This window comes from Dermatophagoides farinae, chromosome 5 (genome assembly GCF_024713945.1).
Source record: "Dermatophagoides farinae isolate YC_2012a chromosome 5, ASM2471394v1, whole genome shotgun sequence".
NCBI classification, from domain to species: Eukaryota; Metazoa; Arthropoda; class Arachnida; order Sarcoptiformes; family Pyroglyphidae; genus Dermatophagoides; species Dermatophagoides farinae.
The window spans coordinates 435,646-449,325 of NC_134681.1; the positions used below are offsets into that span (position 1 = coordinate 435,646).

The 13,680-nt window shown below is 27.3% G+C and overlaps 3 protein-coding genes across 6 annotated transcripts; all 3 read right to left on the reverse strand.

Annotated features, from left to right (window-relative positions):
• Positions 1-243: 243 nt before the first annotated feature.
• Positions 244-2,417, reverse strand: LOC124498809 (acid phosphatase type 7-like). Of its 2 annotated transcripts, none has more exons than XM_075731282.1 (8): positions 2,267-2,417; positions 1,871-2,071; positions 1,590-1,784; positions 1,497-1,522; positions 1,335-1,432; positions 953-1,250; positions 541-879; positions 244-480 (listed from the first exon to the last, which is right to left on the reverse strand). In XM_075731282.1, the coding sequence occupies exons 1-8, from the start codon at positions 2,415-2,417 to the stop codon at positions 412-414; spliced, it is 1,377 nt and encodes a 458-aa protein (XP_075587397.1). In that variant the 3' UTR covers positions 244-411. The 2 variants fall into 2 exon arrangements, with proteins under 2 accessions (XP_075587397.1, XP_075587398.1); XM_075731283.1 differs by having other exon boundaries at positions 2,170-2,299.
• Positions 2,123-4,894, reverse strand: LOC124498803 (putative inhibitor of apoptosis). 2 transcript variants are annotated; one of them, XM_047062624.2, is made up of 3 exons: positions 4,736-4,894; positions 4,136-4,518; positions 2,123-4,078 (listed from the first exon to the last, which is right to left on the reverse strand). In XM_047062624.2, the coding sequence occupies exons 2-3, from the start codon at positions 4,509-4,511 to the stop codon at positions 2,973-2,975; spliced, it is 1,482 nt and encodes a 493-aa protein (XP_046918580.1). In that variant the 5' UTR covers positions 4,512-4,518; positions 4,736-4,894; the 3' UTR covers positions 2,123-2,972. The 2 variants fall into 2 exon arrangements, with proteins under 2 accessions (XP_046918580.1, XP_046918579.1); XM_047062623.2 differs by lacking the exon at positions 4,736-4,894 and having other exon boundaries at positions 4,136-4,691.
• A 296-nt stretch (positions 4,895-5,190) lies between these two features.
• On the reverse strand, positions 5,191-8,050 carry LOC124498823 (ceramide-1-phosphate transfer protein). 2 transcript variants are annotated; one of them, XM_075731285.1, is made up of 4 exons: positions 6,958-8,044; positions 6,467-6,605; positions 6,164-6,385; positions 5,191-6,088 (listed from the first exon to the last, which is right to left on the reverse strand). In XM_075731285.1, exons 3-4 carry the CDS (start codon positions 6,382-6,384, stop codon positions 5,560-5,562), a joined length of 750 nt encoding a protein of 249 aa, XP_075587400.1. In that variant the 5' UTR covers position 6,385; positions 6,467-6,605; positions 6,958-8,044; the 3' UTR covers positions 5,191-5,559. The 2 variants fall into 2 exon arrangements, with proteins under 2 accessions (XP_075587400.1, XP_075587399.1); XM_075731284.1 differs by having other exon boundaries at positions 6,467-8,050.
• Positions 8,051-13,680: the final 5,630 nt, after the last annotated feature.

The window sequence follows — 13,680 nt, forward strand, 5'->3', positions numbered from 1 at the left end:
TTTCTTCTTACTTTCTTCTCTTTTTTTTTGCTTCGTTTGGTCTTTAATTTATACAAACCATAGAACATGATGATTATGATGATGATGATGATATACAAAAAAAAATTATAATGAAACAAATATGAATGTTATCATTATTATATATGATGAATATAAATGATAATGATGATCGATAATGATAATGATAATAAAGACAAAAATAAAAACAATACAATGTCAACTGAAGAATATATTGTTGTTGTTGTTGTTGTTGTTGTTGTGATGTTTATTATCATTATTATATATATTATTTATTATTATTATCAAAATGGAATCAAATAATTAATTAAAAAAAGAAAGAAAGAAGAAAAAATTTTAGCTGTTATTCTGGTGTTTGATTTGATTGTGTCTGTTTATTTCGCTTGATTATTATTATTCATGTAGCCAAACAGGTAAATCATTATTTTTAATTACTGTAAATGAATCGACAATTGTACCTTGCTATATTGTGATCATTATGATTTAATTAATTTGATGTTATAAAACACATTGTATACATACCTGATCATCGGATATTTGTTCAATATAAATATGTGTACGATTAATTATATGGAATTTTGTATAACCATAATCAACAATACGTTTAGCACTCCATGGCTGTGGTGAACGAAATAAATCTAAACGTTCTTTACAACCAGCTGATCCAGTTATTAGATGTATTGGTGCTTGTGCATTATAATATGGATTATTTGGATCAACAGTACCATTATGGACGATTGTATTGTAAACAGGCCACATACGTTCATAGCTATGTTCATGTGCCCAAATTTCTATATCGACACCATATTTATAGAATAAATCTTCCAATCCTAAACCAATATATGGCCATCCTTTTCGTATCTAATTTCAGAATAGAAAACAGAATTGGTTTGAAAGAAAATTAAAATCAAACAAAAAAAACAAATAAACATACGATTGATTCGAATCTTGTACAATCATCATAATTATCATTGCCACAATACATTGGCCGATGACCGAATGTTATAATCCATGGTTGTTTATGGCGATTTTCATTTGCATTGATCAATGTTTTTTCCAACCATTCATATTGACGAAACATTTGTGTGAAACCATATTCAATGAAGAAATAGAATTCAGTTGAAAATGATATGAATTTAATTGGTCCAACATTGAATGTATAATAATGATTATTGATATTACTATCGATCATATCGTACATTGTGAAACGATTGATGTAATTGGAAAAATTACTATTCAAATGATAAAGAAATCACAATCAGTAATGAATGTTATAAGAATGAATAGATATCAAAATGAATCCAAAAAAAACTGACTAATTTTGTTCATGATTGCCAGGACAAGTTTGATATGGTACTCTGGATGCAATCGGTTCAATTCGTCTCATGAAAGCATCACCTACATATGAATCATTCTATTTATTATTTTCATTATTCATTTTGTTATCTATTAATGGATTATATGAGAGAGTAACGTACTGAATCCAAATCATAGGCAAAATCACCTTTTGTTTGAGAGATTAGAAAAAAAGGATATTATTATTGGATGGAATCATTCATATATCAACTTACCAACATGTATTATCATATCAATATTATTATCATCAATTTCTTTCTGTATACGTGGTATTGATTGGCCATTTTCTAAGCCTAAATCTCCAAAAATTAATATACGAGCATTCCAATCATTGTATGGATTAGGACTTTTAAAATTATACAATAACGATGAAAGTGTTTGAAATCCATTTGATCCATAACATTGATAATCTAAAAATGAAACAACAACAAAAAAAATGTTAATTAATAAAAAATGATAATGAAAATTATTTCATTGTCATATAAATACCACTGACAATAACGAATGGAAGGTTTTAAATTCGACAATCGAACACGATGAATATAATGTTTTCGATGTTTAGGACCACCATCAATAAATACATTACAATCACCAAATGCAAATCGATTCAATTGATTCGAATCGATACCATATTTAACCATTGTTTGATTACATGATGAATACGTTGTCCATGTAATAATAATGTCACTGGTATTGGCTTAAAATTTCAAATTGAATTCATTTGTAAAAAAAAATGGTAAAAATATAATAATAATAATAAAGAATTTTTATTATTACAATTTCCAAAACACACACCAAATTATAAGTCGTATATATAATAATAATACAAACAAAACAAACAAAATGTTAATGATCATCCATGGATGATGATTTAGTGTCAAACAATACTAACGTCCTAAAGAAATGTGTATCTGTTGTGGTCGACCATTTTCATTATCATTGTTTGATGGTTCCATAAAACCATTATGAAAATTGTAACAAAAACATAATGAAAAGAATGAAATAGTAGAAACAATAAAACGTTGTTTATAATCATATATCATTTGTGCGTGTGTTTTGTTGACAATCAAACTATTATATGTAAATATAAACTAAAAAAAAAATCAAATTGATTTTTATTATTGAAAATCATCAATTATATAGCTGCTGAATCAAATGATGATGATGAATTTTAATATATAAGAAAATTCATCTGATGTTCCAAATAAATTGTTACAATTCAAGTGCAAAAATTGAATTACAAAGAAAAAAAGAAAGAAAGAGAGAGAAAACATTTTGTTGTCTGTGTGTCTGTTTTTGTTTTGTTGAAAATTACGTCTTAATTTTATTTTATTTATTATTTTGTCGTCATCATCATCATCATCATAAAGAAAAAAAAATCAATGATTATTGATCATTTTATTGTGATAAAATAAAATTATATATCATATCATATATATGTATGTAGCATTTAATGTGTTATGATGATTAATAAAAAACAGTAAAACATGCCAAAAAAGAGATTAAGTGAATCATTAATTAATTAATTAATTAATTCATTCATTCATTCATTGTTGATGAGAAAAAAAAGAGATATTTTTTTGTTTTGTTTTGTTTAATCATTCATCTACATGTGCAAAATATGTACGAACTTTATCCGTAATAATCTGACGACATATTGGACATGTATTTAATTGTGATGCACATTTCATACAAGCCATTTGATGTCCACATGGTAGAAATACAACTTGTATCATTTTATCATAACATATCAAACATATTAGACTAGAGTGATTGTTTTTGCTATTTTTGTTACAAAGTAACGATAATGATGATGATAATGATGATTCTCGTTCAGATTTTGGTGATAAAATATCTTCACAATCAGAATTTGAGCTAGAATAATCGCTATCGCTCGATTCTGGTAAACAGAATATGGATGAATTTCGTAATGGTGAATCAATGCCATTATCATCAATGTTAATATCATCTTGACTTGAAGCTTGTAGAACATTCATTCGTGATAAATAATAAAACAATTTGTTGCAATCAAGAAAAAAGAAAAATTTATCCAAATATTCTTGATAAGTTTGCTGTGTATGTTTAGGTTGTCCCAATCGGCTTAATATTCGTCGTGCAGCTTGTTTCATGGCTGTAAAATTTTCAAAAGATATTTTACGTAAACAATTTATATCATAAGCTTTTGATTCATAAGGTGTTTCCATTTTCGAGCGCATTTCAATTATCTGTTTTTTGAATTTGACGAATTCTAAATAATCAGCTCCCATAATACTGATAATGAATGGACATTCAGGAAAAAACAATGCATGCTCTTCCATTGGATTTTCTTCGGGTTTCCAGTTTATTAGATTACCGCCACAATGGTAGCAACGTGTACGATCTCCTTTTCCAGTGAAAAAGAATCCAGCATCAATAAACAATTTTTTGTCAGGTTTACCGGTTGTAGGCCAATTTTCATGTGAAAAGGTCATTTCTCGTTTGTTCTTTTCAATAAATGGCGGAAATTTAGGCGTCATTGATTTATTATAATTAATTTTGATTGGTTCTTGTCCGGGATCATTATCGATATAGAAATTTGACACTTTTGATGAATCATTACAGTTGATATCGGGATCTGATTCGATCGGAACATTGCCGACAGGTTTGCCTTGCACGAATTGACAATTAGGAAAATGACGTCGATGTTCTTCCATAGCCAAATCTCCTAATAAGGTATAAATTGATTTATTGATTTTTTTATCATCGAAAATAATACACATACCTTCTTCCCAATTGCGAACTTTTCCACGACAAAATGCACAACAAACACTATCATCTTTATAATAGAAAAATCCAGCTTTTGCCAATGAAGCAGGTGAAATTATATCCATTTTGGGCCATTGATGATCATATAGAATATAGGTAACCATTCTTAAACGTTCAAATCTCATTAATTTGTAGAAATTATCCAAAGAAAATCTATCATAATTAAAATCTGAATCAGTTGATGATGGTGATGATGATGATTCCCCATTATTGGATGATGATCCAGCATCAGTTGTATCACTTCTGTTACCATTTGATGTTATTTGTTGTTGATGTCGATTTTTTGAGCCAATAGATTGAATTGGATGTTGAACACATGTTCCAGAATTCATGGTTTTGCTATTGAAAATAGAATCATATGAAATTATTGATGCCAAAACATCCATTGTGGATAATAAAAATCAAAAATTCAATGAAATCAACAAAAAAAAATAACCAAAATTTTAAAACATAATATAATTTAATTAATGGCTCATTCAAAGAAAAATCAAAATAGAAAGTTCAAACCACAACTTTTATATATATTATTAATATTAAACAAAAAAAATTGTCTTACAATTGGTAGATGCAATTCTTATCTTAATCTTGAAATCATGGAATTTTTTTTAGAAAAAAAAATTTTTTGATAACAACAAAAAAAATCGAAATAAGTCAAAAAAGAAAATAACAACAAAATTACGCTGCTCGTTTGTGGTGTGGTCGTTCTACTCATTGCTAAGTAGAAAAAAAAACGTTGAAAATACTACTACAACAATTGTATCCTTTTTCTCTCACCCATTCTTTTTCATACCACTACTTCAGTTTTTTTTTCATTTTGAGCATCAAACAAAAAAAGACAAGATTTATCGAAACACAATACCAAAAATCACGCATGCGTACAAAAAAAAATTGGAATCCATCATCATCACGTGCCCTAAAAAAAATATATTCAAAAAATGATGATGTGAATATTTCGAAAAGGTTAAAAAAAAACTAAATCAAATTCAAAATTGGAAAAATTAAAAAAAAAAATTCCATCCATTTCCATTTAATTTTCATAAAAATAAAACTCATCATAAATTATCATTATGTGATATCAATTATTTGATAAATTTTTTCCTAAAATTTCAATTACTCTTGAGTCTATAGAGATGAGAGTGTTTGATTTCGATTTTTTTTTATCTGATTAAGGTAATATATACGTGTAATTAATTAAAATTATGGCAATAACAAAGAGAAATATTTTGTTTTTTTTTTGAACATAAAAATCTTCTAATGAACAAATCAGTGTATTCGTGCAATGAATGTGTGTGTGTGTGTGTATTGCAAATTGCATTGTATTGAATTAACCGGATGAACAATAATCATATATATCAATTTCAATTAATTAATTAATTATTATTATGGCAGATCAAGAAGTTCATGTTCTTCATAAAGTTTTTGTGTTGCTTTGAATACCTGTTCGGTAATATTAGCCATATAGGACATATTATCATTTACTTTTTTTGCACCACCATTTGGATAACGGCCACCATAAACACGTTCAACAAGATTACGACGATATGGTAATGAAATGGTTGCAATTTGTACAGATTTCCTTACATACCAAGGATGATATTTGGCTAATGTTTGATTATATGCATAACGTGCAGCTGAAACTGTACTAGCATCATCCTCTAATTTAGTTACTTCCATTAAAAATGTTGATATAAATTCTAATGCACGATGTAAACGTAATAATGTACGTGAACCGGAAGGCCGTTTTTGGTCAATTAATAAATTTTGATTACGTTCAAATTCGATCATTAAAGCGATTGTACGATAATTGCTACCATGGTTATCATCATTTGCATATGATTCTAAAATTTCAATCTTTGAATGTACATCTTTGGTTACAAATGTGAATAATGCTCCAAACATATTGAAGAATCTGGATTATGGATAAAAAAAAGATTACATTATTATCTACTATTAATGATTAATGATAACAATAATATCGACATACTTGATCAATTCACTGTATGCTTTTAGATAAAGGCATAAATCAATCTCAGATTTATCCTTAATGGAACGTCTAAATGAATCACAGACAAGTCTCATATCCAATGGTGATATCGATGGATCATGATCAAATTCAATACTCAATTCATCATTTGGACAATCATAATCACTATTTGGTCCATTTTGGCTATTTTCACTATCCAATGATTTATCATCTAAATCCATTCTGAAAATTGTGAATTAATTGAAAAAAAAATTCAAATTGAATTAGAAAAAATATGATATTTATTAAAAATTATAATTTTACCTTGAAAATAAAAACAATTTGGTTCAGTCAAAGTATTAAGATATAATTTGGAGGAAAATAAATGGATGGATGGATGAATGGATGGATGGATGGATGGAAAGCCAAAGAGAGACAATGTGATAAATTTATAATTTAAAACCTAGATACAATATAATGATGATAAGGCTTGATATAAAACAAAAACGATCCTGGAAGATAAAATTGAGAAATTTCTGTCTTTCAATAATAACCTCTAATCGATGAACAAATAGTTGGTTATTACGGGATTTATGTTTTGGTCTTATGTTATCGAATCAATTTTTTTTTCGCTAAAATCATGTTTATTGAATCAATAAAAAAATATTTCGATAATTTTTTTTTCTTCTTCGGTTTTTGTATATAAAATTTGTCTACATGACAATTACCGGCATGCATACACATACACACACATGTGAAATTGTAATGTCAGTGTGATTCGGAAATGACAAAAAAAATAGAATATGTATATGCACCAGATCAATTTACACCACACAATATGGTTTTTGTCGTTGTTGTTGTTGTTGCTTTGCCAATGTTCATTCAACTTGTGATGGCAGGATTTACAACAAACAAACAAAAAAAAATGAACAATACTGAATAGAGTAAAAGTCGGGTTAAAAACTGTTTATTTTAGTTTTTCTTCATTTTTTTGTTGTTGTTGTTGTTGTTGGTGTCGATTTCAATGATGATGTTATAATCACGATTGATATTCGATTATGGCGTAATTTCTTCTTTACTTTTATTTCTTCTTTTTTTCTGTCTATTTCTCTTTTTTTTTCTCTATCTTGCTATGAAAACTTGTTGACATTCAAATGATGATGATGATGATTGACCTTGGTTCATTTGTTTGTTTTCAAAATGGAAAGTTTAATTTGGTTCGAAGCTTGTATGATGATGATGATAATGCTGATGGCCATGGATGGATTTGATTTTGCAATCAATATAATGTTGAAAAAATGACAACGATGAGTTGATATATATATGAATGATGATGAAAAATGTTTAAATTTTCATTTCTTTTTTTCTTACAGCCATTAATAATAATCAATCAATGAGTTTTTTTTTATTGAAAAAAAATCCTATCAACAAACAATAATTGATCATCAATATGAGAAAGTATTACTTTGATAAATTTATTTTGGCTATATATTTATTTTTGGTGATGGAAAAAAATGACGTGTTTGTTTCACACACACACATGAATTCGAATATATTCATGAATTTGATAATTTCTAGAATGGTTGAATGTGTGATTTTTATGAAAGAATTTCTTGATAATAAATTTTAAAAAAATTGACGACTTATTTTTTTAGAAATAAACGATATGTGACAATAATAATGGGTAGGGATGGGTTTTCAAAACCACCTGGAGGAAACAATAATAATAATAATAATGATGATGATTATTATTAGAACTGGGAGCAAATATAACATATATAAATTGTTATCTCATATCGATCATCATCATCATCGTTATTATATTGGCAAAATAATGATTATGATGATGATGATGATGATGATGATGATCATTTGGTTGTTGTTGTCGTTATTGTCTCGTGTAGTGGTGGCAAAGCAATTCTATTCATATTTTATATGAGCAGAAATATAAAATTTTAATCATCATGTATGGATGTATGGATTGGACAGCATCAACAGCAACAACAACAACACAGACCAACAAAAGGAAGAAGAATAAGCATAAAGAAAGAAACATGTCCATATATAAATCGAATTTGAATATGTGTGCTTCTGCCTTTTTTTTTATTACTTTCTCTCTGTACACACACACACACACTACGATTCTAGCGCCATCGAATATTGGTATCGAAAACAACAATTTGAAAAAAAATTCCCATTTTTTACAATTCATTTTGATGAAAACAGAAATCGTTCCAAATTACGATGTGTGTGTGTGTGTGTAAAATTGATATATTTCATTTATTATTATTATTTTGCTTCATTTTGATATAGATATGTGAAAATTAATTTTAAAATTTCAATCAAAATATTCAATTTGTATAAATTGTAATCGACGTTTTCGTTTCTGTGATGATCGTGTCCGATGTTTATGTTGATTAGATTCATCATCATGTGGAATAATACAATGCAATGGATATAATGATGAAAATAATCCGGGAAATGATTCAATAACAAATTCAAATAATGAAAGGTAATCAAATTTTGTTAAACTATAAAGATCATTGTATTTATAATAATCTTGTATCATTTGTAATGATTCAAATGTTAAATCGGTGGTCATTTGTGTACAAATAAAATTATGATCACATTGATATAGCCATAAATGATCATCATGAAATTTTTTCATCGTAATATGATGATGATGATTGTTGTTGTTGTTGTTGCTGTTATCGTTTTCGTTTATTAATGTATATCGTTTATCGATCGAATAGGCATTATATCGATTTTCATCCATTTCATCGTTTTTATTCAAAAATCGATCAATATTGGTCTGATATAAATCATCATTCGATAATGTTTCTAATATTTTTGATTGTTTATCCAATGATTTTTCTGTATTCATAAATATTTTATTCATATAATGTTGATAATATGTTTTGAGATTCGTTTCCAATGATTGACTTTGATGATGATTATGAATTTGTTTGTGTGGAAACCAAAAATCCAATTGATTGATCATCTTTCTTAAATCATTCGATTCGAATAAAATTCCATAAAAATCACCATTATGATTAGTTAGTTTATTATCGATAGATTCCATATTAAAAATCTGATCCAAATGTTCAATAATCAATTCAAATCGAACAGGACGTAATTGTATTATGTGGAAAAAATTTTGTTCATTACATAAAAATGATGGCTGCAAATCCGATGTAATTACTATCGGTTTTCGTGAATATCGTATGATTGTTTTCAATGATCGCCATAATTCGTTTAATGATTTATTTTCATAAATAATTGCATCAATATCATCGAATAGAATTAATGATTTAGAAAAACCGTTAAAAATTTGTTCATGATTATTTTGCCATGTTGAATTATCAATCAGATATGATTGTGATGATTCATATAATTCATTTTGCAATGATTTCGGTGTCAAATGTTTAATGGTTGCATTGTATTCAAGTATATTGTATCCACAATCTTTGGCTACAGCATAAACCATTGATGTTTTACCGATACCATTCGATCCAAATATATAAAAACATTTACCAACACAATCAACATCATCGTCATCGTCTTCGTCATCATATTTATCATCATTATTGAATTTCATGTCCCAATTTTCAAGCCAATTTTTAAACGTTTTAATTTCATTCGTTTGTCCAATCATATTATCGATAGTTTTTGGTCGATATTTTTGTGTCCAAATGTTCATATCATCAATTGTTGATGATTGTATTACCGGATCAACATTTGTTGCAGTTTCATTATTGATTTTTCTTGTTGATTTTCGAATTACAACTTGTTGCTTCTTTTTTCTTTTCGGTTTTGTTGCCGGTGGTGGTTCATTTTCATCATCATCAATTACTTCAGTACTTGAAGAATGAATATCAATTTCTGTTAAATTATCGTCATCAATATCTGTTGTTGAATCATCATAATCAGCTATAATTTTTGGCGGTGATTTTGTTTTAGTTTTCACGTTTTTTCCATTTTTTCGATATTCAGACAAATTATTTTCATTTTTATTGTTGCTACTGTTGTATAAAACATTAGAACGTTTTATGAAATAGTCGGTTATTTTATTTGATGACATTTTCTATCAATAACCGGAATGGTAAAATAATGATGAAACTATCAAAGAGAACAAAAAACAATGAGTACAAAATCAAATGTTCAAAACAAACAACAAATGAGTTTACGCGCTATAAACAAAAAAAAAATAGCGCGTCTATTGGGACACATCCCTGCACAATGAATCGAAATAGTATAAGCTTATTTTTTTTCACAGAATTGACAAAAGAAAAAAAAACATTCAAAATTCTTGAGAATTCTCGTGAGAATAGAATAGAATAAAATTGATTAAATTCTCTTTTATTTTCTTTCATTTTTTTTCACCATCATCAACATATTTGAAGATTTTGTCAACGACGAATCTTATTTTTATTCATTATTATTGAAAGCAACAATAATAATAATAAATAAAATCAAAATTTAAATCGATTTTTGTTGGGTAAGAAATGACGCCAAGAGCTTAACGCTTTAAGAGATTTTTAAATAACGGCGCCAAGGCAACGCGTGGTCCGACGAAGCTCTAGTTATTGCATATGATTTCAATTATTCATAAACTAATCGTTGTGAAACTTTTTTTTTTGCCTGGTTTTTTTTCTCTTGAATTATTCTGTTCATTTCAAGTTTCTCTCTCTCTCTCTCTTTCTTTCTTTCGTTGTAATGAATCTTGTACAATGATGAGAATATTGGTCTCCATTATTGAGAATATGAGTTTTTTTCACTGGTTTTTTTTCCATTATTTTCGATCTTTATCCAGATCAAAGATGATAATGATGACCACAAGAAATGTATACACAAATATTGGTTGTTCTTTTTCTCATTACTCCCCCTTTATCTCTTTTTTTGGATTTTGTTTTGTTCTTGTTTCATCATATTGTATTGCATTCAATGATAAGCAAAATCAGACAATCAACAAAACGAGAGAAAAAAAATTAAATGAAACAAAGTGACAGATGACCATTCTATTCATTCTGTTATTCTTTGTTTCATTCTATTTATTTTTTTTTTAGTTTAGTTTAGTTTTTCGTTTTCGGAATGTCATTCCGATATATAATTAACATTATACAAAAGAAAAAACGAATAGACCATTAATGAAACAATTGTTCGCGTGTGTGTGTGGCGTTAATGGTTGAAATGGAATTTGTAGATCATCATCATCATATTTGTGTAATTACAAATGATATCATCATGACCTAAACCACCATTTGCCTGAAAAAAATGACAATTCATTTTACCAATCCTAAATGTACACATATATAAAAAAACATTTCATATAGCAAAATTATTCTCTCTTTATTTCAATGTGTGCGACCAAAGAAGAAAATAGAGAAAAAAAGGACCACCACCACACCATAATATTGAATTTTTTTCTCAAAAATCAACTCATACACACATTATTAAATAATATCGGCGGCAGTGTAAATAATTTCATTTCAGATTGTCTCACTATGGCAGAGAATGGAATGGTAAAAAAAAACTGAAAATTTTGTTGATTTTCTCACCGATCTACTTAAAATCTAAACCACATCACCCACCAAAAAAAATAAATAATCCTGTCATCATACATCATTCACACACACACACACACACTCAAAAAAGATTATTGAAAATGAAAAACGAAAATTCCGGTTCATTTCAATTTTTTTCTTTTTTTCATTCTTTGGTCTCCACTCATCCATTTTGTTCCATTTTTTCAATAACTTGCATGAATAGAATAACTAGACAGACATACAGACAGTCAGACAGACAGACAGAGAGAGACACAATTTATTTCATACTTGAAACGAATAAAATAAAACAAAACAAAGAATATGAAACAAAGAATCCAGATGAATAGATGTGATACTATTTTATACTATTCTCTATAAATTCAGTAAATTCTCTCTCCTTTTCTCTCATTTTTTTACACCGAAAAAAAATAAATAAATAAAATATATTCGCTTATTTATTCTGTTGATTTGTATAAACTTCATGAAAGGGTAAAATAAAATTTAAAAACAAAACGAAAAATGAAAAATGAAAATTCTTTGCTCATAATTTATCATCATTGGAATGGAATGAAAATGAAAAAAATTATACAATACCGGCTGTCTATGCTTTCATGAATATTTGATTGTAATTTAAAAATTTGAATTGATAAAAAAAAAATTTTTTTTTTTTGAAAAATTCTTGAAAATTGTTCAAAATGAATTTCAGAATCAAATACAAATATTCAGTAGAAAAAAAGTGTACAAAGTTCTTCGTATATATATTCTTATTGGATGTGATAGAAATGAATTCAACGGCTATATATAAATGAATCCATGGTAGAAATCACATATATATCAGTATGAACAGAATGCTTGAAGGACAAGAAAAAATACTTATGGACCGTATTGCCTATATTCTATTCTTTTTCTTTTAGTATAAATGGTATATATACGATTATATTTTTGCTGTGTATATATATGATTTGGTAAAGCCAGAAGAATCGGTAGAATTTTTTTTCCTTGTTGTTTCCTTGCCGAAACCTTGTTTTTGTCTATGTGTGTGTGTGTGTGTGTTTGTCTGAAGTAAAATTCTTTTTTTTTCTATTATTTCTATACACGTTTCCTTGAATTTGTTTATGGGAGTGTGTGTGTTTGTTGCCTATTTGCAATTGGTACTTTATCTATTTTTTTTTCTTCGAAAAATTCATAAAAAATTTTTTTTCTTTCATTGATTCTTCAAGCGTACACGCATATTCTTTATTCTCTATTCAATACTCAATTCAATTCAATGTTCAATCATTTTATACATTTTTTTTGATCGTTTCATCATCATCATCATCATCATCATTATCATTGGTTGTTATTGATTCGAAATAGATAAGGGGCGCCCGGCATTTTATTCTATTCACTTTGCTATATATTTTTTTTTCATCAAATTTTGTTAAAGAAAAAATAGATTTTCTTTCATTCTACATTATTTTACTTATTTAGTAATGGAACTAATGAAACTAAAGAAATTGTAAAAATGCAAGATGAAAATGGGCAGATAAATTCACTGATATTGAGGCTTTATGTTGCTTAATAGTTGAGATCATTTATTATTATTATTATCATTATTATTATTTGGTTTTTTTCTCAATTGTTCTCATACGCACTCACACACACACACACAAAAATTGGAACCGTATGTACGCATGCGAATATAATCATCATCATCATTATTATTATTATTATTATGGAATTAGAAATGACGGAACCACCACCTAATTGCCAAATTACGTCATGTCTCCGTTTTATTTTTTTTCTATAGAATCCAAATGTATACTAAAACATTATTATTATTATCATCATAATAACCAACAATAGACGATTATGGCGACATTCAGTGGCCAACAATGAATTATAAATGGAATTGCGCACTATAATAAAAAAAAATAGGAAGAATAATGAAAAAAAAAACAGAAAAAAAATTCTAACAATCATGGCCGCCACTACCATTATTATTATTATTAT